Source organism: Lytechinus variegatus, chromosome 6, assembly GCF_018143015.1.
Source record: "Lytechinus variegatus isolate NC3 chromosome 6, Lvar_3.0, whole genome shotgun sequence".
Classification (NCBI taxonomy): Eukaryota; Metazoa; Echinodermata; class Echinoidea; order Temnopleuroida; family Toxopneustidae; genus Lytechinus; species Lytechinus variegatus.
The window spans coordinates 1972744-1998040 of NC_054745.1; the positions used below are offsets into that span (position 1 = coordinate 1972744).

The 25297-nt window shown below is 37.4% G+C and overlaps 1 protein-coding gene across 4 annotated transcripts in view; it reads left to right on the forward strand.

Moving 5' to 3' along the window:
* The first annotated feature begins 1793 nt into the window (after window positions 1-1793).
* Window positions 1794-25297, forward strand: part of LOC121416814 (tRNA wybutosine-synthesizing protein 2 homolog) — a 35868-nt gene continuing 12364 nt past the window's right edge. For 3 of the 4 annotated variants that reach the window (XM_041610324.1, XM_041610327.1, XM_041610326.1), the window contains exon 1: window positions 1794-1946. In XM_041610324.1, the coding sequence (XP_041466258.1) occupies window positions 1894-1946 (53 nt within the window). In that variant the 5' untranslated portion in view covers window positions 1794-1893. Of the gene's footprint in view, window positions 1947-19495; window positions 19553-25297 lie in introns of all 4 variants that reach the window. The other variant, XM_041610325.1, reaches the window with a different exon arrangement.

Here is a 25297-nt window from a genome sequence, read left to right on the forward strand (position 1 = left end):
CATATCTGGTGTCAGACCAAGACGAAACTCGCGTTAACACTTCTCTGGTGTAGAAATATATAGATTCTGGGCTGGTGTTAAATCAACACCAGAGTTTTGCAGTGTAGTGTTTTAAAAAAATGTTCAGAGTTATCATCAAAACATCTTTAATTTTAGCTAGTCGAGGGGATGGAAAAATGAGGGTGTGTTTGTGTGTGTGTGATCGCGTGAATGTGGGAGTGCATATGTGAAAGGCGGGGAGTCAGATAATAATGAGAGCGCGAAGAGCAAGCGATAAAGTTTATGTATAATACTGACTCCTAAAACATAAACACCGTTGAACATATAAGAAAATCATATTAATCATAAACGATTTCCAATGCGAGTACGAGCTGTGATTACCACTGATACCACATGTCGGATCTCAATGTAAGCTATAAGAGCGGATTTTGTTTGTTTTGTTTTTGTGTGTCTGTAAAACTATGATGCAAAAACGCTTCAAGCACTGTTTGATTAGTAAGAAAATCATATAAGGAATATAATAGACTGTCAGTTAAAAAAAAAGTAATGCTAGCCCTATATTGTCATTTTTTTTCAAGCAATCTGCTTATGATGACAATCCGTCTCCTGCAAATTGTGAATATCATATCGTTAATCGTTTTTGTCTGGAATTATCTTTTTAGTACTCTTTATTATAATTCATGCCAAAAATGCTAACATATTATGTGTATTATGTAATTAAAAATGTATTATACGAATGTTATGGATGCAGAAGAAAACAATAAATCAAATCAAATATATATTAAAGTGCGCGCTGATTTTTTTTTTACAGGGACCCTACTGACCTACGATTTACACTCTAAATTACAGGGATTTCTGGATTTAGTTCTAATCCTAAAGACTTTAATTTAAATCTCAAATGATTTCAATTTAAATCTGTCGAGATGTAAAAATGAATCTAAAGGATTCAAACTTAATCCAGAAATCGATTGGTCCCTAATCTGGCCAGTTTAAACTTACCCTATAAGGACCTGTCCACTCCAACAAAATGTATATTTGAATAAAAGAGACTGAAAAATGAAACAGCACAAAAAATCACCAATCTGACGTAAATTAGACTAATGTAAAATCTGTAAAAATTGAAGTATTCTATAATTCAAACAGCCTAAGAGAAAGCAAGTGCCTTGACATTTTCATTACATATCAATAAATATGAGTTGTGCAAAACTGTTTAAAGAAAAATAAGCAATACTTTTTTAATTTTGCATCCGATTTCTATACATTTTTTTTCTATTTTAATTCAAAATCAACCTGTTTCGAAGTTTAACTCCTGGGTTTAACTTGATTCGAAAAAGTTTGTTCACTGCGCAAACGTGTGTCACCGAAGTCAATTTTGACCAATCCATGTCCACCGTGAGGGGCGGATCAAGGATTTTTCTGAAGGGGCGGAGGTACACTTCCCCGAAGCAAAAAAGGGGGAAAAAAGGGTTTTAACAAAAAATAAATATCAGTTTCTCATGCAACGAAAAAATTTGACAAGCAAGCACAGAAAAAAATGAATAAAAATAAATAAAATAAAAACAGGTCTTCACTTTCAAAATTTTGGAGGAGGGGGAAGGGACGGGATGTGCACACTTCTGTTTTAACGGCATTTTACATTTTAAATTTTAATCATACCTCTCAACTCCGCCAGTGCATATATCCTTGAAATGTTACGTTGTTCCCATAAGGTACGATAATACGTCAGTGGCGGACTGTACCAGCCTGGAAGAAGAAGAAGAGCAAAGTATATATGCATCTCTATGGTTGTTCCTTATTCGTTCTCTTCATGCGGCATTCCATAGGCATTTACAGAGAACAGCTTGAAAAAAAAGCGGTGCGTTTCGTTCGCTGCCAGCCGTAAAATCAGCATTTATGGACAGATCTTTTGCCTTAATTGTTCCTATTCAATTTGCTCAAATTGCCAGGTAGGTCGACATCTTAGATAAGATATTCATAGTCCGTCAAATAGTACTTAAGGCGCTTTTGTCCATATGAAACAGTTATAGTAATCGGTAAGATTACATTGTAGGGCAGGAGACCCTGCCCCTGATTCCCCTGGTTTCCCCCGATCAATAGCCCTTGCTGCCCAGTCAGCCGTAGGCCCGGCAGCCCCGTATATAAAGAGCTGCCACGCCGGGCCACGGCAGAGACCATTTCAAGAGACCATTTACTGAGACCACTACAAGAGATTATACCAGAGATTTAGAGCTACAAGGAACTTCGTCGTCGGATACCGGTGATGTCTCTCGTCTCTACTACCAAGGTAAGCAGGATTACCTTATTGGCGCTGCGTCTACATCGAAACTGCGCTATTTAATAACATTTTTGAGCTCGGTTATCGAGTATTTTGTGATTTTGAGAATTTCTTATTTTTGCATGTCCGTGTATGTCACCGCGCTGCCGTGTACGTGTGTCCAATTATCGGACACGTCAACGCGCCGCCGTCCGTGTGTTCAGTTATCGGACACGTAAATCCGCAGACATACGAGCTGCATTTTGATCATTTGGAATGATATTATTGTATTTTCACTGAGATTTAATTAGGAGTGAAGCTATTTTCTCGTAAAGTAGGGGTTATTTTGCCGATAAACATAAGTATTTTTGTAGCGTAGGCCGTAATTGTTAAAATTTTCGCGCTGTGCTGCACTGCTATTTACATGTGCAGAACTGCATAGAGCTGCACAACGCCGTATCGTACGAGTTTGATTTTAGCTTTCAGATAAAGCAAAGTAATTGTTTTGGGGATCAATTTTTAGTATTTTTCCGTGGAAAATAATAAGTTTGAAGATTATTTGGAGCTCATTTTGATTTTGGGTGTGGCATTTTTTGGTGAGAGGGATCGCCGTGTAGGTCATTGACCAAATATTTTCTATTGTGCTCGCGCCCGCTCCTTCCAATTCATAAATTCCAACACGCGTTTCTGGCGCGAATCTGCTTTTGTTTTTGAAATTCCTGAACGTAATTGGAGTTTCCAATTATCAATTCAAATTTATTTTCCAAGCTGAATTTTCTCCTCTCTTGGAATTTTCTCTCTTTGTAATCAACAGAGGGAGCAGATTTCCAAGACATCGGGGCTAGTAATTAGTTTTTGATAACCTTTCCCCACAATTTAAACCTCCGTTAGCTCTTGCAAAAAAAAAAAAAATAATAATAAATAAATAAAAATAAAAGAAAGGAAGGGAGTGGAGTGAATTAGGATTATCTTTATTTCGATAGGTCTTTTAATGGAATTAGCCATCAATTGACTGTTCAGATTTTAGATTGTGGATTTGCCCCTGTAAATTCAATGTTGGGCATCTCACACTAGCTGGAATTGAAAGTGACTTCTTTATTAATTAGCAGGCTCTTACCGAATTTATTAAGCTTTCCCCTAATTAAAAGATAAATATTAATAGTTTGGGGTTTGTTAAATATTAATAATTTCACGTTTGAACTTGTTAGTAAATATAATACTTTAAATTTTGTAGTTGCCTCCCTACATGAAGATAGTCGTGGGCTCCTCTAATTAGCAGGTTTAACCAGTTGGCAATTTATATTATTATTTATTAGCTTCAACAGGAGATTGCATTTGGAATTTAAGGTTTTGTCCACTGGATTATTAAAACATATTAGCTTGATTAAAGCGTATTTTCAGCTTGGACTTGGCTTAATTTCCAATTGTTAATTCCTTAATTTTTAGTGTTGAAGGTAGATAATCCTGACTTCTCTTTCACTTTTTGGCGATTGTCATGATAATTCTTGGGTGTTTAATAAGTCAACGTTGGGGATTATTTGGTTTTTCCTACCTTTATATTTAATTGCTTGATTCCCTTCATCTCACTCACTCGCTCCAAATAATATTTCATTGGAATTATTGAAGACATTGAAATTATCTATTAAGGTTTACCATGGAAATATTTAGGATTTATTGCTGCGATTACTTGTTTCTTGGATTTCAGGATCATCATCATTGAAAATAAAATTCTGAAACTCAAGAATTTGACATAATTTGTTATTGCTGCACTGTTAAGAGAATTTTGCAGCAGTAAAGAATTTCAGTACCAATAAGAATTTACCTCTTGCATAACAGTTTATTTTTATTTGTTATACAGTCAAGTAGACTGAGTGTTCTTTTAGTTTAGTTGGTGAAAGAACGCCTGAATCAAAGCCAAGTGGGCTAATTGAAGTTGTTTAGTTCAATTAATTATTGTCTGTTGACAAGCAAGAGTTCCTTGTCAATCGATACTTGTATAACTTGTAAATAAATATAGTTCGTGCACTTTCCAAGAACAAAGAGGCGTTCAAGTTATTTTTAGTGCAAGAACTTACATCATACATCAATTCGTAATTGGTGCATGAACATATCAATTTGTAAATAAAGCATAGTAGCATACACATTGATATTTCTTTAATTTGCATTTTGTGCAAGCGGAATCCTGAACTTACTCAGTATTCCGAGTGCAGATCTATATTATTATCACTATATTCAACTGTTTTCTTTGTAAATATTTTCATATCGTAGTTAAGACTGTTGTATGCAACTTGACAGCGCTGAGTACACTTTGCGTTTATTTGAATTGCGTGCTTTATTTATTACTTGCCCCAATTTTGCTGATCGTATTCCCAGGTCAGTAATTGGCTTTAGCTACGCGAATTGCGTAAAGTCAAGCTTTCTGATTGTTTTGTGCACTCAAATTTTCAAGTTGGGTACAGGTCATACCATATACAATTTGCGGCTTGTACTTTCTTATTTAACTTGCAAATTGATTTGTGACTTAATTGTGTCATACAATTCGCAAAACCGGTTGCGACTTGTATTCTTACAATTCGCAACGTATCTTGCGACTTGTAGGTTGAATATTTACAATTTGCAGCTTGTTTATTAGAATCTGTTATAATACTTGGTATTAATTCGTAGGTGAATTAGTAATTGTAATATATAGATATATTTTGTACAAGTTATCTCCAAGAGACTTCGGTAATATTTCATTGTCCCACCTCCTGTTGAACTTTTTGGAATACAAGTTTAAACATTAAATTAACATGCGTAGGTCAAGGGACTATGACCATTACCATTCAAGTTCCTCCAGCGATGATTCCTCCCATACGTCAGATAAGTATCATCATCGCTGGTGGAATGAACGTGAAGTCTCAAGTAGATATGATAATCATTCAGATTCCCCTGAAAGGAGGAATTCTAGAGATGTAAAAAGAAGGTCGATGGAAGATCACGATACTTCCCCTCAACGTTCACGGCATTACCGCAACGCTCATTGCGATGCAGTAAGTCATGACAACGGCCAAGGGGAAAAACCTAAGGCTAACAGAACTAGGGATTACCTTGACAGATCCCATTCGCGCCGCACTCGGAGAGATCGCTCCATTTCCCTCCGGCATGATTACAGGGGAGATGATTATTCTAGCGCGACTCCATTGCGAGGCGAATGCGATCGTCATCAATATGATTCAAAGGGTGATCGCTCTGAGTCTTCCTCTCGTCACAGTAATAGATCGCATTACAAATCCCCACCAAGATACAGGGATGACGATTATCATAGTCATTACAATTCTCCACCGCGAGACAGGGATGATTACCATTATTGTGATTACCCAAGTGATCACGATCATTCTCCTCCACGTCGTGGGAGGCGTTACGAATCCTCACCCAACTCTTATCGGGATGATTATGAGCGTAACAAATCTCCAATCCGGCGTTGGGGCAATGATCGTGAATCACATTCGCCTAGGTATCGAAACAAATATAGATCTCCATCACCTTCTGAAGAAAGACGGAGGGGTGAAGAATATAGGCGGGATCCCCCGATTTATGATTCAAGGATGCGAGGATGGGATACTCGTTTCTCTTCACCTGTTCGTCCTCGATTACGATATGAAGAACGGAAGGATGACGGGTATAGTTGGTATCTTCTTGGCGAATCATTTTCTGATTCTTCCAGGCAGGATGCTTCCTCCCCTTCATCCATCCGTTACTCAGAAAGGAAGGGTAAAGGTCAAAGGCAGTCTTCCCCTCGAAGATCGTTTTCTGATCCTCACCGGCGGAACACTCCCTCTCCTTCACCCGTCCATTCTCGAGTAAGCACTGAGTACCCTAGCACATCTCATTCCCGGGTACGGAAAGATGAAAGACACCATGGTTCACCCCCTGGACCCTCTCGTAATAATCAATTTGATCAAGGGCGTGAGACTCGGTCCCCTTCATCTTCTCGCCCTTCAAACCGCAATGGGTACTCAAGGGCTTCTTCATCTTCTGAAGAATGGGCAGTCGAAGACTGTAAACGGTTAACCCCGCAATCACCCCATGAGCGTTTGAGGGATACTCGTTTCCCTTCATCTGCCCATCTTCAGGGTATTAGTAATGGATACCAGAGTGATGTGAGTAGTGGTGTCCGCTCAGTGGCAACCTCAAAACCAAAGCAAACATGTCAAAGAGCAAAATCTTTGCCCTCTGTTACACACACCTCCTCACTCAAGCAGATCAGGGCAACCCCAGGTTCATTAGGATATAAGGGACCGAGTGGGGAAAACAAACAATTTCCCCCTCCCTCTGAAGCTCTAACTAAACAGTCTAGTTCATTAGAATATAAGCGTGATAAGGGACCGAGCGGGAAAAACGAACAACTTCCCCCTCCCTCAGAAGCTCATTCTAAACAGTCAGAAATACTTGAAAGAGTAAGTGCTCATTCTATCAATCATAGGTTAATTGAAAATCGAGTTACTCTTTTGGAATACAAGATGGACTTTGTGCTTCATCGCCTTAAAGCACTTGACGCACTAGAATCATCTGTTGAATACCTGACAGCCAAAATAGAGCAACTAACTTCAGAAAGGAGTACAATACAAGAACCGAGCATGGGTAACCCTAAGGGTCTTCCTGAGGCTGCTAAGAATCAGACTTCTTCCATGGACTTAACGGAACCTGTTATTTTGGTGCAATCAACACCAGGTCAAAGTGTCTGTTGCCATGGAAATGAAAAGCCTGGTCCTTTTGAGCCCAAGACTCTGCTTAATGAATCGGTATCCATTACATCTGAACAAAGTCAGGGAAACGATCTGGGATCGGAGGAGTGGGTCCGACCTCGATCCCAATATGTAAGGACCAACACTCTCCCCATGTTTCAAAGTCGCTAAAGATCACAACTATCATGAATAACAACTCTTCCTGCCTGGGTAGAAGTTTTTCAATGTTTCCGGCAGATGATTGTGATCAATTGAAACAGTTGAATATGTACATGCATGGCCAGCAGACGATTAGGGATGCACTGGGGATGCAAGGTAGACCCTCCACATCTCATGATGGAGAAGGGACTCTCTTGTATGCCTATATCTTATTCTCCCTTGGAGATACTCTACTAGTATTCTTCTCTTGCACCCCTTGGCTGCTACCTCCTTGGCCACCACCTATAAAAAAATATAAGGGAGAGGGAGAAGTGTTATATTGTAGGATAAAGTAGAAGGGATTTTCATTGCAATATTCTATGACAGCCAGATTTTAGAATTTACTTTAGGGCACAACAAACAAGATGTCTTTTTCAGTGCTCCAAGTTACTTAAATTACATTAAAATTGTATTAGTTTGCATTCAATCAAATTCCTCAAATTCTGGCACATACCTGCATGCAGTTAAAGGACTTCCCCCTTAGGTCATTTAGGCCTGAATGTAAGTTTATTGGGAAGGTGATTAGAATCAAATAACAACTATGACAGTAAACATTACACATTTTGCAATGATATCCCTAACACTTTATCAAGATAAATGAAATATTCATACTTTGCTTATTTTGTAAACCAATTGCCTTTTGCTGTTGCAATTATTTTTACAAATTCATTATGTATATATGGGGATAGGACTTTATTCTTCGAAGTTTATGTCTTTCTAGAATCATGCACATGTCAAACTTGTACCTCAATGAGTCAGAAAGCATTTTGATGTTTTGTTTGATGTGCATTAACCAGAAGTATCAATTGTCCCACTTTAATATTATGAGGACAAAATTTACCAAGGAGTTTGCGGACAGTTTAAATATTTTAGCAAATCATAATGAATCATCTTGTGAAATTCAATGTGGCAACATTACTTTCGAGAAACATTTAAGTGGCTTTATACGCCGGACCGCCAATTGTTCAAATGCTAGTTTTGTGTTTACACTTACCTTTTAAGGACTGCATTGCTCTTGAAGTAAACAAAGGGAATATAATTTGATTTGCTAAATATGAATAAGGTCCTTCCTCTATTTTAACTGTAGTTACTTTTTTAATGCAAGGGTTTACCCTAGGGGTTCACTAGGTCCTTAATACCTGCTCGGACGAAAAGAAAATACATTAGTATACATTGAAGACGCATAAATGAGACACTGATAATTCATGTAATCATTTTGGAATTATGAATTATGAATAGTAAATAGACAGTGACTTTCAGAATAACAATCATTTTATTGTGAACCCTTTATTGTGGCCATTCTTGAAAATTGAATCTCATTGGGTAAACCCAGATGTGCGTGTATGCTGCCCATTCTCCAATATTTCTCACTGTATACGCCCTCGACTTGTGTAATGTTTCAATCAAATATACTTGTACAAGGGCATATACTGATGTAAAAATAGAATAGTCTATCAATGATTATTCAGTACTCGGAATTTATTGAGACGGACATGATACATGTACATGATGAAAATAGGCCCATGTCATTTACAATTTTTAATATATGGCAAGATTTGCAGTTTTTATTAAAAGGACATTGTCAAGTTTTTAAAAGGATTTTAAGATGGGCCTGGTTTTTGTTGGTTGGGGGGAATATAGTAATCGGTAAGATTACATTGTAGGGCAGGAGACCCTGCCCCTGATTCCCCTGTTTCCCCCGATCAATAGCCCTTGCTGCCCAGTCAGCCGTAGGCCCGGCAGCCCCGTATATAAAGAGCTGCCACGCCGGGCCACGGAAGAGACCATTTCAAGAGACCATTTACTGAGACCACTACAAGAGATTATACCAGAGATTTAGAGCTACAAGGAACTTCGTCGTCGGATACCGGTGATGTCTCTCGTCTCTACTACCAAGGTAAGCAGGATTACCTTACAGTATTGTAGTCCCACGTGTTGACTTTCATGGTGCCTGGTGACACTCACTGGTCGCTGGTGCTGTAGCACCCTGCCTGTCACTTGTTCACTGCTACCATCTGGCCTGTGGAGAATCTACAGGTAGGACTATGGTATGCCAATGCTGTATTGAGCACACACTTTTAAAAATCATTAAAATATCACTTTTGTGACCCAAATTACTAATTTCCATATAGTTTTAATTTGTTTAGCATTAGACAATGTGGGAATAATTTTTGTATTCACCAGAGCACTCAAATTCAAAAACTTGAATTTTGGGCATATTTTTGTGTACGCCCTCTATTGGTGGAAAGTAATATGGCAAGAAAATTTTCATTTTTTTATCTCTATTTTTAATTAAGAAAAAATGATATAAAGAATCAAATTTAGATAGGAGCCAAGCGGTATGAATTAACAGGTCTAATGGAAACTGTCAGTGTAAAAAAATCAAGCATTTGCCCCAAAGAAAAAGAGGAAATAAGCCAAACATTACTACCTTTATTTTGTCACATATGGAGATATAACTGAGAACAAGGTTATAACCTTGTTCATTGAATGAGTGCTGCCTGTGGGGAATCTAGTAGAGGTAGGACTATGGTTAGGGTGTCTGGAGAAAAAAATTATTTTTCTTATTTCAAGAAAATATCACATTTTCTTTGTGAATTTGAAGAGAAATGACCTTCAGACTTACAGAAATGTAACATTTTTGAAAAAAATCCAATTATTGGCTGCAAAAAAGAAGAATGAAATTAGGTAAATTTTCAGCATTTTTCTGCCATAGACTGTGTAGTTAAGAAATGGACACACACAAATCCAAATTTTTAGCTTCCGAGAGCTGTTATAAATTTAGTATTAATGCCAAAAACTTGTCCATAAAGAGTCAAATAGGATTTTTTATGCTCTTTCTGATGGTATGATTTTTATAAAGATTTGGAAACCAGATCACAATGAAAAATTGCGACAAAGTGAAAAAATTGTGCAAAACAGAAATTTCATTTTCCCATAGAAAACACATGGGAAATGGCAATCTCAACACACACAAAAATAAGGGTTTGCAATTTATCTCTAAATCCTTATTTAGAATGATCATATAAACTTGTCCTTACTGTCAAAAGAAGCCCCTGAATTTTCTCTTTCCATACATGCCAAACACAAGTTAATAATAGGGTTACCAAAAGGTCGGCCGATCCAATGAGCAAAAAGCCTATGGGCAAATGAAAAGCCAATTGCAAGTGCGTAAATCGTGCGCATTGCCACCCATCGTCTGTTCTCGATGGCAAAAATGAGCATTGAAATGCTTTTCCTCAGCAAATTAGTTCATCTTAGTTACAAATTTTAGGCTCGTTGTTGTCTATATTAAATTTGACTAATGTGGGATGAAGTGTCTTACCTTCATGTGGTATCGAAAGTGACGTTTGGAGGTTAAATCCACGAGAAATCCACGATTATCGTCGCATGTATTCGCTATGGAGAAAAATGCGTGCGATCGCATGCATTATTGCAAGCTCGAGATGGCGCTGTTGAACATGGTCTAGAAATTCATAAAAAATAAACGAAAATCCTTTGAGTAGGCTCACAATAAAATCATGAAAAATATGGTTTATGACTAAAACGGTAGTTCTCTTGCCCACACATATCATACTTGTTGTTGCGTAAGAAATCCTTTTTTCATTACAAAAATATAGCAATAAATGTTTTAAAAATTATGTTTTACACATGGAATATTTTGGAAACATCTATATTAGAAGAAAAATGCTTTTTTTGAATGAATTCAAATTAAAATGAAGTTTATACATGCCTGCACTTTTTCCTACTACTCAAAAAACTAAATGGGCCGTCAATCAACGTTGGTTACCTCGGCAAGTAGGCGTGGTCTATCGTGAAGTTCGTTGGTGACTTGTAGACTTGACTCAGCCGCCGAATTTAATTCATTCTCCGCGCACGTCCAACTGCAACTTGTGCACTTATCATCACTGCTAGTGTTTGCCGCACTGAGGACAGATGAAACAATTCAGATAGAGTTGCGCGTGTACAATGAGTGAAACAGCGCGATCGTTTCATGATCGAATGAACTAGTGTGCCTGTCGAGATAAAATTCATCTGCCACGTTATTTTCTTCCATGTTTTATACAACTGCAATTGATTTGTTATATTATTTTCTTTGATATTTTCCTGTATATGTATGTATGAATGTTATTTGAAGTGAATTTATTATGCTGGTGTCCTTGCCATTGAGGACATATGAAGATGAAACAATACTGATAGAGTTGTGGGTATACAAAGAGTGGAACAGCGCGATTGTTTTATGGTCGAATGAACAGTGTGCCTGTCGAGATAGAATTTAGCTGTCATGTTATTTTCTCTGATGTTTTATACAACTGCAATTCATTTTTTATATTATTTTCTGTGCTGTTTTCCTGTTTATGTTTGAATTTTATTTTAAGTGAATTAATGATATAAAGATTAATCGAAAACAAAGCAAATAATTATCGGTTTCATTGTATTCGTGATGAACAAGTTAAGGTATAAAAAATGATGCTTGTTTTTTTTTTATTTAAAGGACTTTAAGTTAATTGGAATTGAAAAGGACGTTTAGTGTTTCCTATTAAGTGCACTTTTTTTTCTTTTTTTTTCATTTCACATTCTCGGGATGCGAACCTCCACTATTAATAAACAAAAATATTTAAAAAATAAAGACTCGCAAAAATTTTAGTACTATAGTGCAACGGTGATTTGTTGATTTTTTTGTTTCATTTACTCAGAGGTACGACAGACAAATACCCAGTGTAGATCAAAATTTTGCTAATGGGGGGTGGCTACAATTTTTCTCCCCGATCGGCGCCGTTAAAAAACCGATTTTTTTTCTTTAACAAAACAGCATGATATACCTTTCTTTTTATTTTTCGCACCGCCAGTAGGAGGGGGTGCCGCCGCCCATAATTGGGTCCGGCACCTGGATCTGCCTATGGAATGGATGAGGAATAAGGAAAGGGGAGAAAAATAAAGGTGCCCCCTCCCGTAATATATCAAATATTTGTTAGTGGATTTTGTCGTTCATTCTCAAGTGAGGACTTATTTTTCAACTTTTGATGATTTTTTTCCTAGCAAATTTCACCTATTAAAGGGGGGGGGGGTCTAGTATACTAGGTCTTGTTTATTTTTTTGTATTGAATGCCTCAACTTTTGAAAATCCTGGATCAGCCCCTGTCAAGGTGTATATAGATGAAAATAAACTTGAATAGGGCTCCATCACATTAATGATTTTCAAAATTAGCCATTTCCTATTTTCCCCGTTTAACATGCACTGTGAGGTGAATAATTCAAATGCTTTCACAATCGCTACCAAAGAAGGGATCAGGGGGCCGGTCACCCCCCACCCCGTTGGCCAAAAAATTAAGAAAGGAAGAAGAAACAGAAGGAAAAGAGAGGGGAAAAGGAAGAGGGGAATGGGAGGGAGAAAAGTGAATAAAATTAGGGAGGGGATAGACTTTGATGATTTAAAAAAAAAACATGCAAAATTGACATTTTCGCTCGCGCTTCGCACTCGCATTGCTCATTTTCGATGAGTACATATTGCTCAATAGCTGATATATATCAGCTTGACATTTCAAGCTTTGCAGTCAAAATACAAAACATATACTCTACAGTCAGCTATAGAACATTGAACTTTCATTATTATTTTTTTTATTTATACCTCGGTCACATTTGCTTGTACGGCGGCCGTGCGGAAAGTCGAAACAGCCATTTCATTCTTTTTTATTGAAACCACCAATATTTAGCTGGCACACACAAAAAATGTTTAATACAACTGTTTTCTACTCGCCTTAGAAAAAAATGTGACCGAGGTATCACGAATCAATAAAAAAGTGCTTTGTAAAATATTTGTCTTATGATCTGAGTATCAACATTTTTAGCTCACGCTGTGCCCTAGAGCATTATTTCATTTGTGGACTACCTACACTCTTCATGAAGGCCCTATTTCATAAATTTCTCAAAATCTTATATCAGTTAGCATTGAGCGTGCGTGCTTGAATAGGTAAGTCGTTAGGCATTAATAGATCAGATATTAATTTTAATGGTTAAATTGTCCATTTTGTTTCATCTCGCGCTTAGCAAGAGGAATAGAAAAATATTCATCACTTTCAGGTCCGATCCTTTGTCAAATCTATATCAGCTCTTTATTAAGTGCGATCCAAATGCACCTCACAAAGTACTTGATCTGAAATCTATCCTTTTTTCAGATCGGAATATCAAATATTTTAAGGACGCGCTTCGTGCTCGCTTGGATTTTCGTATATTAAATATATATTCAGAATGCCTAGATTGTAGGCATAAATCGGAAACACGCGCGCGCATGTTTATCCAGATACTCAACTTGTTAGTATTTCAATAATTATTATCCAGTTTCAGAAAAACAAAATTATGTTAGCGCTTTGTGCTTGCATTTTTAATGTAGGAGGAACCCCTATTACTCATCCTTTTCATGACGTACAACACATGAATCGAGTGTCGCATTTTTTAGGTCTAAATCTCGATTTTTTTTCTGCTCGGGCTTGGCGCTCGCATTAATTGTTTTATAGCGACGATCCTGTTCATGGTCACAATAACTGATTTAAATTTTCCATTTTTTATTTAGAAGAGTCCAAAAAAATCGCCGGGCTCGCCCTTCGCGCTCGCATTATTTTATTGTTGAAGTAACGTCTCCATTAAGTGAAATAGTCCTTAACAGGTACCTTTTTGATCAGTTCGAAACGTATACAAAAATCCCGGGCAAAAAATCCTTTCCTTGCATGATGTAAAAAGACACGAATAGACATGTCTCGTTTTTAGGTCTAAATCTTCAAATTTTGTGATCGCGCTTCGCATCAGTTGCTGAGTTGCGTACCTATCCTGTTTAAGTTACAAAAAGTGCCTATATATGATGTCAATTCTGCTTGCGCTTTGCGTTCTTAGTAATTGTTTAGTTGCATAAACATTTTTTTTCATGATAAACATTGCCCAGAAATTTCAAAGTTTGTGGATCAAAAAATAATTATTTCAATGAATTAGCTCGCGCTTTGCGCTGGCACTAAATAAAAAGGGTTATATATCTATGTTGATTTATAAGACAAAAGCTAAAAAGTAACATTTCTTCAAAGAAACAAATATAAATCATCTTCGCGCGGCCGCTTGGGGAAAAATACGGGTGAAAAAAGAATTCGCCCCCCCCCTTGACGAAAGCTGAATCAACCCCTTCATCCTATTTGTTTCTCTCCTTTGGCTTTCATCCATCTCTCCATTCTTCAAGGAGCCGCGGAATAGTTTTGAAAAAGGGGCTAAACATGAAATTTTGAATTTTGTGTGTGTGTTTCTACCAATGAAATTATTGATGAAATATAATGCGGTACAAAAATCAATGTCATTCTTCTTTCTGTTTTAAACTACTTGAAAAAAAAAAACTGGGAGGGGGTGGCAATACCGCCACTGCTAGTAATATGATTACCAGGTATACCATCCGTCACTATTTTTTAAGATAATCATGAGGATTGCCCGAGGAGATATCTTTTAAAGGGGTTGCTGGCTTTGAAAAAAAAGCCAAGGGAAAGAAATTATCTCTCTAAAGATAAGTTGATTTTGGTCGAATATCATACTAAACTGATTTCCAGGGGATGGTGCTTCTGGTTCAGGGGCGGCGATCCTGGGGATAGGTGGGAGCTCAATGCCCCCACTTTAAAAAATCACTAAAAAGTGCCCCTTTTCTGTTTCCCCACTTTCAACTTTGCTCCACTCCCCCTGTCGTACGTGTACAAAAAAAACGCACCACCAGCTAAAAAAAAAAAATCTTGGGGGTCACAACCCGAGCACCCCACTTCCCAGGACCATATACAAGGACTCTAATTTATTAATTTTAAAGAAAGCGTGAGTGAGACATCATTTGTTGAAAAAAATAGAGACCTATTAATGACTGCATGTGGTCCTACCGGTACGCTAGATCTGCACACAAAACTACTTTCATGTGACACGCAAAAGGGATAGATCTTAGTGGAAAAGTAGGATAAAACAAACAGGTTTTAGAAACGCCTTCGTTGGCGTTCAATTATATGGGTGGTATGATACAAATTCTGCTAGCTTATTCGTACTAATATTTCTGGCCATTGTACTTAGATCTGTATTTTAATGTGGAAACATTTTTTTTATGATACAAATCGAGCGAGGCAAGCACAGTGATATGGGGCAGAGTTCCAAGTCTCCATGCCCCAGACAGTGGTGTAGCTAGGATTTTTTTCCAGGGTCCTTGCTTTTTCAGGGGGTGTGTATGTGTCCACAAGAGATCCGAATTTCGCCAATAGGGGATGGGGCCCGAAATTATCTTCACCTATATCAGTCACTTGTTAGTTTTATTCTTATAAAACAACATAAACATAAAATAATCTCATAAAAGTGCGAGCGCGAAGCGCGAGCGATTTTTTTTTATACTTTAATGTATTTTTCCTGAAATTTAATTTTCTGGGCAATGTTATGTGTGATCCTCAACAAGATTCGTATGTACCCCCAAGCTTGAACATAAATTTTTATCAACTGTTCTAGCCTTATCGAAAAGAGACCTGTTAAGGACTGCTTACAGTTACCCATGAAGACGGTATATATTTCAATAATGCGAGCTCGAAGCGCGAGCAAATTTTTTGACATTCCGACCTAAAAAAACGTGATCATTCTGAGCACTTTTTGTATTAATTAATGGGATAGCCGATAGGTATTTAACTAAACAATTGATGCGAGCGCGAGAGAAAGATAACTGAGATTTTAGACCTAAAAGCGGGACACTCAATTCATATTTTGTAAGTCATAAATAGGATATAGTCAATTGGGTATCATTAATAATGCGATCGTGAAGCGTGAGCAGACAATTATTGATATTCTGATGTAAAACTGAATAATTTAAGTACATTTTAAATAAAGAACGTGCACGCTATCGCGCATGTTTTATATTCAGACCTAAATTCTGGGCATTCTGAATTGTTGAATGGAATGAACATTATGGAATACCCGTAGACAATATGAACTTGGCAAATCAAACAATGTGACCACGCAGCATGAGCTTAAAATGCTGATAATGTAGACCATAAAACGGACATTTTACAGAGCAATTATATTTTGTAAATGAAAAAAATAATGAAAGCTCGATGTCCGAGCTAAAATATGTGTTGCATATTGACTTCAAAACTTGCTCCACATCAGCCTATTGAGAAAGATATGAATCCCATCGAACAGGCAATTATGGCGAAAAGCGCCAGCAAAAATTTTATATCGTAACATGAAAAGATTTTTTAAAAATTGCAAGTCTTCCCCTCACATTATTTCATTCACTCGTCTTCCTCCTTATTTTTCTCTTCTTTTTTCTTCTGTCTTTCTACTTCTTTTCCTTTTTATTTCTTCTTTCTCCCTTTTTTCTTTACTTTTTTTCTCTTCCAATTTTTTCTGGGGGGGACCTGGGGAGGGGGCCCCAAATCTCAGGGGGGCAGATGCCCCCGGCCCACCGTTGCTACGCCAATGGCCCCAGACTGAATATATTTTTACATCAACTTACTCTAAAAACAAGTGTTTATGTTTTATTTTGTATCATTCATTTTTTAAGTATAAGGTAAAATTATAAGTCTCGGAGTGTCAGTTAATGCTGCAAAAGAAGTATAAAGCCTACTCTTTTGCAGCACTATCCAGCTACCGCGGCGAGGACGCCCTCCGAGAAGGTAGCCATATCAAAACTATAAAAAAAAATTCCCCTTAGATTACTGGTGGATCCAAGGGGCATAATTATCGAGAGCCAAAATTGTAATTTGTTAATAGGCCCTATTTTTTGCTTGTCAATTTTTAGGGACGAAAGGACTTTCCATTTTTGGTAAAAACATTTTTTAAGGCATATCAAATTTGTATCGGGAAAGTGTGCCCTCCATAGGCCTTATCCCCCTAAATTTCAAGTGGGGACCATTGGCAGCGGAAAGCAAAATTTTGGGAGGGGGGGGGGGCACCAAACTTTAGTGACAAGCCCTATCCCCCCAAAAAAAGTTTATCAGCACAAATTTTAGGGGAAACCACATGATTTTTTTAGGGGGGTCCACTGGAATTTAGGGGGCACGCACGAAAAAAAAATTGACAAGCAAAAAAGAAAAGGTTATCAACAAAAAAATTAGGGGGGCGATCGTCCCCCACCTCAAAATTAGGGGGGGCACGACCCCCCCCCCCCCGCTGCCTATGGGGGGACGTTACTTTTTTGGGGCAAATTTTTTTTTCGCCCCCCCCTTTGATAACCTTTTTTTGTCAAAAATTTTGGTGCCCCCCCTAAATTTTTTTGACTGCCGTAGATAATAATGCTCCCCCCTTTGGAAAATCCTGGACCCTCCCTTGTCTAGATATAGATGTTTAAAGAATTAATAATTTTGAAAGTCAGAGTGCCCTCGCCCCCCCCATGCTTTAGTTATCATAGCATAAAACTTATGCCATGTCTAATCCTTATATCAGCGAGATGTCAGAGCATACTATCCGTCACCAAACGACTGCATTTGAGCCGTTTATTTCTTCTTTTCTCTTCTTTTTATTTTTGGGTTGTTTTTTAATCATTGTTTATTTGGATAAGCTCGGATCCGAGACTAACTGGGACGATGAACGTACTTTCGTTATTTGGGTAACAATAGGCCGAGGCGAGAAAGGACACGCCCACAATCCCTCGTTCAGTGCCGAGCTTTGTGCATGCGTGTCGACGAAATTTCAACTACAAATTTGTACACAAAAACTGTCACAATTCGGACCTAATTTAGCCTCAGATTAACAGATAATTAGATCTCTTTGATATACCAAAAGTCATTCACTTGGGGTTTTTGAGTATGCTGATTCAGGTGAGGTACTTTTCAATGCTTTTTAACATAGATTTAAAAACTTAGATTTTCCTTTTGGTAACCCTATTAATAATCAATTCAGATCACATTTTTCTAGTAGCCTGAACATCCCAAAAAATATGTGCCATATTTTCCCCTAAATCAGCCTGTTTTATGCTGACACTTTTCAGTGTGGCTTCAGACACCCTACTATGGTATGCCAATGTTGTACAGAGCACACACTTTAAAAAATCATTAAAATATCACTGTTGTGACCCAAATTACTAATTTCCATACAGTTGCAATTTATTTTTCATTAATAGTAACTTGGGAATAATTTTTTCGTTCACCAGACTCCAGAGGCAGAGCGCTAAAAAAACTTGAATTTTGGGCATATATTTGTGTACGCCCTCTATTGGTGGAAAGTAAAATGGCAAGAAAATTTTCATTTTTTGATCTCTTAATTAAAAGAAAAATGATTTAAAGAATCAAATTTAAATAAGAGCCAAGTTGTATGAATAATAGGTGTAGGCCCCTAATGGAAACAGTGTAAAAAATCGAGCATTTGCCCCAAAGAAAAAGAGAAAATAAGCCAAACATTGCCACCCTTATTTTGCCACACATGGAGATGTAACTGAGAACAAGGTTATAACCTTGTTCATTGAATGAGTGGTTCACTGCACTCATTCAATGAACAAGGTTATGATATAACCTTGTTCTCAGTTACATCTCCATGTGTGGCAAAATAAAAGGTGGCAATGTTTGGTTTATTTTATCTTTTTCTATGGGACGAATGCTTGATTTTCTTACACTGTCAGTTTTCATTACAGCTATTCATCATATAACTTGGCTCTTATTTATTGTAAATTTAATTTTCTTAATTATTTTTTCTTAATTAAAAATAGAGATTGAAAAATGAACATTCTCTTGCCATATTACTTTCCATCAATAGAGGGCGTACACAAAAATATGCTCAAAATCCAAGTTTTTGAGCGCTCTAGTGAATACAATTAAATTATTTCCAAGGTACTAATGAAAAGTAACTTGCAACTGTATGGAAATTAATAATTTTGGTCACAAAAGTGATATTTTCATCATTTTTTAAAGTGTGTGCTCAATCATGTCAATACAGCAGAATGGTCCTAGGACGTTCCTACGTATCGCTCATCTCGTCATGCAACAGGCCCCATAGTCCTACCTGTAGATTCTCCACAGGCCAGATGGTAGCAGTGAACAAGTGACTTCAACCATCCACTGGGGCGACACCACTATCCCAACCACTCCTACTATGAGGTCCAAACATTACATGTATGGACCTCATAGGCGACATAAAACCGGTTAGACATTGCAGTTTCTGTTTACAACCAAGGACTTTGGCAAATGTACGCCTTAATACAAATTGGACAGTAACAAATTTTATTAATTAGTCTGTATGTCTAAAAGTCATAAGTAAACTTTTAAAATGCTTAAGATTTAATGGATTGGGGTTAAACTTACATGTCTTTTTTCTTGAATTCTCGGTGGGCGTTCCAAAGGCTGTGAGGACTGATCAACTCCGATGTGATTCCCGTACTGGTCAGCTGATCGGTCAGGTGATCGGTTGGTTATCTTTTAGTCAGACGTTCATAATTCATATTACGATATATATCAATCTTCCGTACCTGTATCTTGATTTCAAAGCATCAGTATTGCAGAAAAAGTCATTATAGATTGGAATCAGTGGCGGATGGGGGGGGGGTGAGCATTTCAGGTCTGTTCCACGTTTTGAGATTCATAGTCAATATTTTGGATGTAAAAAAAGAAATACCGTAAGTAACGGTGTATTAACCGCACCTTTTTCTCGGCGGGGTAGAAGCAAAAGTCGGGGGTGCGGTTTATACACGGTGACGGGTCTGAGCCAGCCCGCCGTAACCCCTCCCGTACATGTACGATGTCTGCCAGTTCACAACACATCGAGTGGCCGGGCGTAGCCGCCCAGGCAATGTCGTTTAGAGGGGTATGAGCCGCGGGTAATGGGAAGCGATTATTGCAATATATTTAAATGTTGTCCATAACAAACGCACCCACCTTCATGACACTAATTTTGACTTTATTCTCGATTCAAAGTAGTGAAGTTCCCTGGCTAATTTAAAAGAGACGCCAAGCATACTCGGTAATATTTTGTCACCGCTGAGCGAGAGTTGAGTGAGCTTAGAGATTGCGTTGTAATGTGGTTAAAGTGCGACTTAAGCTGGCGCTATTCAAAGTCCCGTTTCGCGCCAGCTTGTTTTTTTTTCCTTCCTGTTTGCTTTTCATAAGATACCATGTAAACTACGCACGAGAGAGACGGCACGAAGCCGTAAAAAACAACTGGAAAAAATGCCAATTTCTTTGTTTCTTGAACCTTCCTATAATCCCGTATCCAAAATTCATGCTAAGACATCAAATTTTTGAAAGTGATTATGAGATTGTGATGCAAGAAATGTGAATGTTTCTTCCTCCTACGATGGGAAGACACAGATCATAATTTGATAAGATGTACTGGCATGACTTGTACTGTATCATAGTTTGCAATGTAATGGCAGTGCTGTGTGTGTAGTATGTGTACACTGACTGTGAGGTGAGCGAGTGTGTAAGTTGCCAATTTTTGTCGAGACCGTTCTTTCTTTCTAACATTTGTAGATGAATTGATCAAGAACAGCATATTTCTGCATACGGCCATGCGTTTTGAGTTGGGCCCATTTCCGTTACAACTCAAATTTTCCTCGAAAATCGAACCATTTTATACAATTGTATTTTTTTCTTATGTTTGACATCCTTTACCCATAAAAGTAGATATATTCTGAAAGGAAATTGTGTGAGGAATTAAAAAATGCAATCAGAAAAGGCATAGGGTAATGTCATAAAAAGTTAAAGGTCAAAATATGTGAAAAACTGTGAAAAAAACATACTTCCCAATAAATCTGAGAATCAGATGAACTTTACACCCTATAGTGAAATAACCTACATATTTCAACTCTTTAGAGTGAGACCTTTCCAGTGATACATAACTTGTTGGTTATAACTCTACCAAAATAACTGGGCGCAATCATCTTTTAAGACCAAATTTCACATCACAATTTTTGCGGGTAAATATGTATCAATGCTTGATTTACCCCTAAAATATTAATTAGTCTTGCCTTTAGTTGCATAAATACACTTGCAAACACTAACCAGTATATTATGATATATTTACTGAGGTTATTATGAATAAAAAATGATTTCATTTGACTCAAATTGTGGGATTTATCACCTCTTGGCTCAAAGACCGGTGGACCACAGGTTGACAATTGAGAGTCAGATTTAACATATAAATATAGGAAAATGTGAATGCACAATGAAAAGTTCTCATTACTGCTTAAGCTTATTTAAAATTAGTGTGAACAAAAACAACTGACAAGTTATAAATAAATCCAGACACCTGGCAAAAATACCTTGATTATGTTATTTTAGAGTGTTTATATTTTAAATATACCCTCTTGCTCAACATTCTGCAGGACATGGTCTCCATGGTCTCTTGGTACTGGGTCAATTGAATGTCAATGTATAGAATATATTTCTATGGGTACATTTGCCTCTGTTTAGTTTAATCTTTGTACCAGTTTCATTCTCAAGTAGTTTTTTGTTTAGTTTTTTTTTATAATTTGGAAAAATATTCTCTGAACACTTTTGTGCCAGCCAAATATGTGCCATTTACTGATTTATAGAAGCAGTGTGATGTAACATTAAGAAAAAAGTAAATAGAATCAGATGAGGACTTTATTGCAACAAACAAGTTTTCATTAATTAAAATTGCATAAAAGGTGTACATGTATTTATATCTATTATGTTACCAGAGTAATCTGAAGATTCTGACACAAAGTTATCACTATCAGTCTACGCTGTCAATATTGAAACCATGAGGTCATAATTATTAAAACAATAGATTGATTTATCTCTGAAGCCTTTAATTAGTTTGTGCTTTTCTTTTTGAAATTTATGCAGCTTCTAAATTTTATTCAAGGTGTAAACCACAACTGTATTTCATCTCTCCTCATTTCCTATACATCAGACAGTCACAATTTCAATCATGTTAATTTCACGTTTTACATCAATTAATTATACTAATTACATGTAGCTTAATTAGGTACCCTTAAAACTTAAAAGTTCAAATTTGACCCATTTATGATTGAAGAATAAGCTAATGAGCTCCAAACCTATTACATATTTAGGTACTGTGATGTTACAGATTTAGTTTCTTAATGAAATGAAAATTTATGCTCCCCTCGTCATGCTCCCCTCGTCTACCACCATGCAAAAATGGCCAATTGATGTTACATAATTGCTAATTACTGGTAAACGAAGTAGTCTCAAGTATTTCTTTTTCTTTTAAGTAATTGGTATAAAGATTCCCTTTAATATGATACCAAATATACCCATGTAGCACACATATTTCAAGTTTTATACCATTAATTATCTCTGTGCTTGTCGTGCAAATGTAACGATACCACCTATTTGCGGGCCCAACTTAAAACGCATGGCCATACCGGTAATCTCTTTGGATACTTTGAAATCTTAAAAACTTAGATTTTGTTTCTTCGTACCTCAAATATGCATGTAAATGTGAGATTTTTTTTTTTTTTTTTAGTCCAAAGTTGGGGGTGCGGTTAATACACGGGTGCGGTATGTCGTTCATACAAAGTTATGTGCCCCCCACCTTCCTTATGAGAATCATTTGTAATAATGGGGATATTTTGTTCATATTCTTTGCTATTTTTGGCCTTTTCTTTTTTGCTTCTCAAATTTAGTTTACTTTGAACAATATGACTTTGTATATTTAGTGACACAATTTTTTATGGAGGGGGGGAGGGGGTTGGGGGCTTGCCAAATATAGCGCGGGACAAGATGACCTTTTTTAGTGACAACCTATTTTTTACTTTGTCAAATTTTAAGCGAGACAAAATGACCTTTGATCAATATTAGTTAAACCTTTTTATCTTTTTTTTTTGGGGGGGGAGGGCTCACCAAATAATGACAAACTTTTTTTGTAAAATTTTACGCAAGAAAACATGATCTTCAATCATTATTAGTTAAAACCTTTTTTCATTTATTTTTATTTTTTTTTGGGGGGGTGGGTTAGGCAAAATTTACGTTGGACAACTGACCTTCACTGTTTAGTGATTTTTTTTTCATACTTGACAAATTTTAAGAGGAACAAAATGGCCTTCAATCATTTTTAGTTAAAACATTTTTTTTTTTTGGGGGGGGGTGGGCTTGCCAAATATTTCACGGACAAAATGGACTTCAATTTTAGGGGCTATCTTTTTATTACTTGTAACATTTCACGCAGAACAAAATGACGTTCACTTTTTTTAATTTTAACGGGGGGGGGGGGGGGGCTTGCCAAATATTACAGGGACAAAATGACAGTATAACCTTTTTGGGAGGGTTGCCAAATTTTACTTGAGAAAATGCACCCCCCCTAATTTGGAAAATCGAAGATTAAGATCATGAGTATAGCTTACATCTCAGAGGCATAAACAGGTGGGGGCATGGCTGGCCCTCCACCGAGTGGATTTTACCAGGAAAATAATGGGATAAGAGCAACGAAGGAAGAAAGAAAGAAAGAAAAGAAGGGAGGGAGGGAGGGAGGGAGGGAGGGAGGGAGGGAGGGAGGGAGGGAGGGAGGAAGGAAGGAAGGAAGGAAGGAAGGAAGGAAGGAAGGAAGGGAGGAAGGAAGGCAAGACAAATCTTGTCTTGATAAATTGAGATTGTCCTTGTGTTGGGGACATTTTTTTTCACTTACTGGTACCCTTGTAGAATGACAATTACCAGGAATGAGAGAGCTAAAAATAAATTCAGTGACCTCAATTCCCCCAGTTTACCATCTATTTTTGACGACTTGCTGTCTTCCAATAATTTGCATTGGCTAGCACACTCGATTGATGTCGGCACTTGACAGGTGAATGAACTGTCATAGATTTCTTGTGTGGAGAAATCTTTGAAAACTGAGTCAGTCCCTTAAAATGAGACAATCACATTTTTCTGACCAGCACCTCTATGACTGTATTCAGAAAAAATGTCACTTTTCTAATTTTATTTTCCTTCATTATGATTTGTGTTTAGCGGGGACAAGGGGGGGGGGAGAGCCCCACAAGCCCCCCCCCATCTGCCCCCATCTGTGTGGCACTGATTGAAGTTATGAAGTGAAATGATCTTTCACTTTCATTTTAGGAAAAAAGAAGGAAGGAATATTTTTAAAATTTATTGATTGTTTCCTATTAAATGAAAACAGTTTTGAGGAAATCATTATTTGTTTGGCATCACCTGTGCCTGGGAGGCAAAAAGCGAACTGAATCACTATGACCCTCAGGTCTCTCCTCCCGATATAACTAATAGGGGGAATGCAGGTGGACCACTACACCGGGGTTTCCCCCTACTCTTTTATGAATAGTGCAGTTGGTTCTTAACGTGCAAAGGTGGCGACTCTCCTCTACACGAGGCCTCCATTTAACATCCTATCAGAGGGACGGAGTGTTTTCCATTGTAACATAGCCTGCATCTGTGAAACATGGGAGAGACGTCTACACACAACGCACTGGCTTCAGTCATCCGCCCGGGGTGGACTCGAACCCACGATCTTTGGTTCGACGGGCAGACGCGTTACCGACTGAGCCAACACTGCTCTCTCAATATTTTCACTCTTATTCTTTCAATAACTGCTATCTCAATATTTCAAAATACAAGCATTCATAGTTCTGTTTAAGATGTGAAAAAAACTTTTGTGAAGCAGTATTTTTTTTGCATGTCCCTCTTGCCTGGTAAACCTAGCCATCCATTTATTACAGAGATCTACGTTAGAAGGTTACATTAGGTTCAATTGCATAATCATCTGTTTCTTTATGTCGATCTCCTGGTGATTTACAGTGACGCGCGTGTCTGAAGAACTTGCGCGGTCTGGGGGGCAAGAAGTTTGAAGGCCTAGAGTAAATTTTCAGAATTAATCAGATTTCCCTGTTCGTGCCACAGTGGATTTTTACTTTTCATGCGTCATGGCATTAAGGATGCATTTCTGGGATGGATGGTGTATGAGATGCTTAGGTTTGATCTGTTGATCTATTTGTAAATTGCTGTGTAACAAAAAGTTGCATGCGATTTGAAAAAAAGGTCATGCAACTTTTGATACATGTACCAATATTAAAGAGTAATGTGGAGTCTTTTATTCCACTACTAGTACTTACATGTAATATCTGGGCCCCGTCTTACAAAGTGTTACAATTGATCCAATCAATCGTAACTCTATGGAAATCCATCAGTGTCATAATTTTTCTTTGGGACAT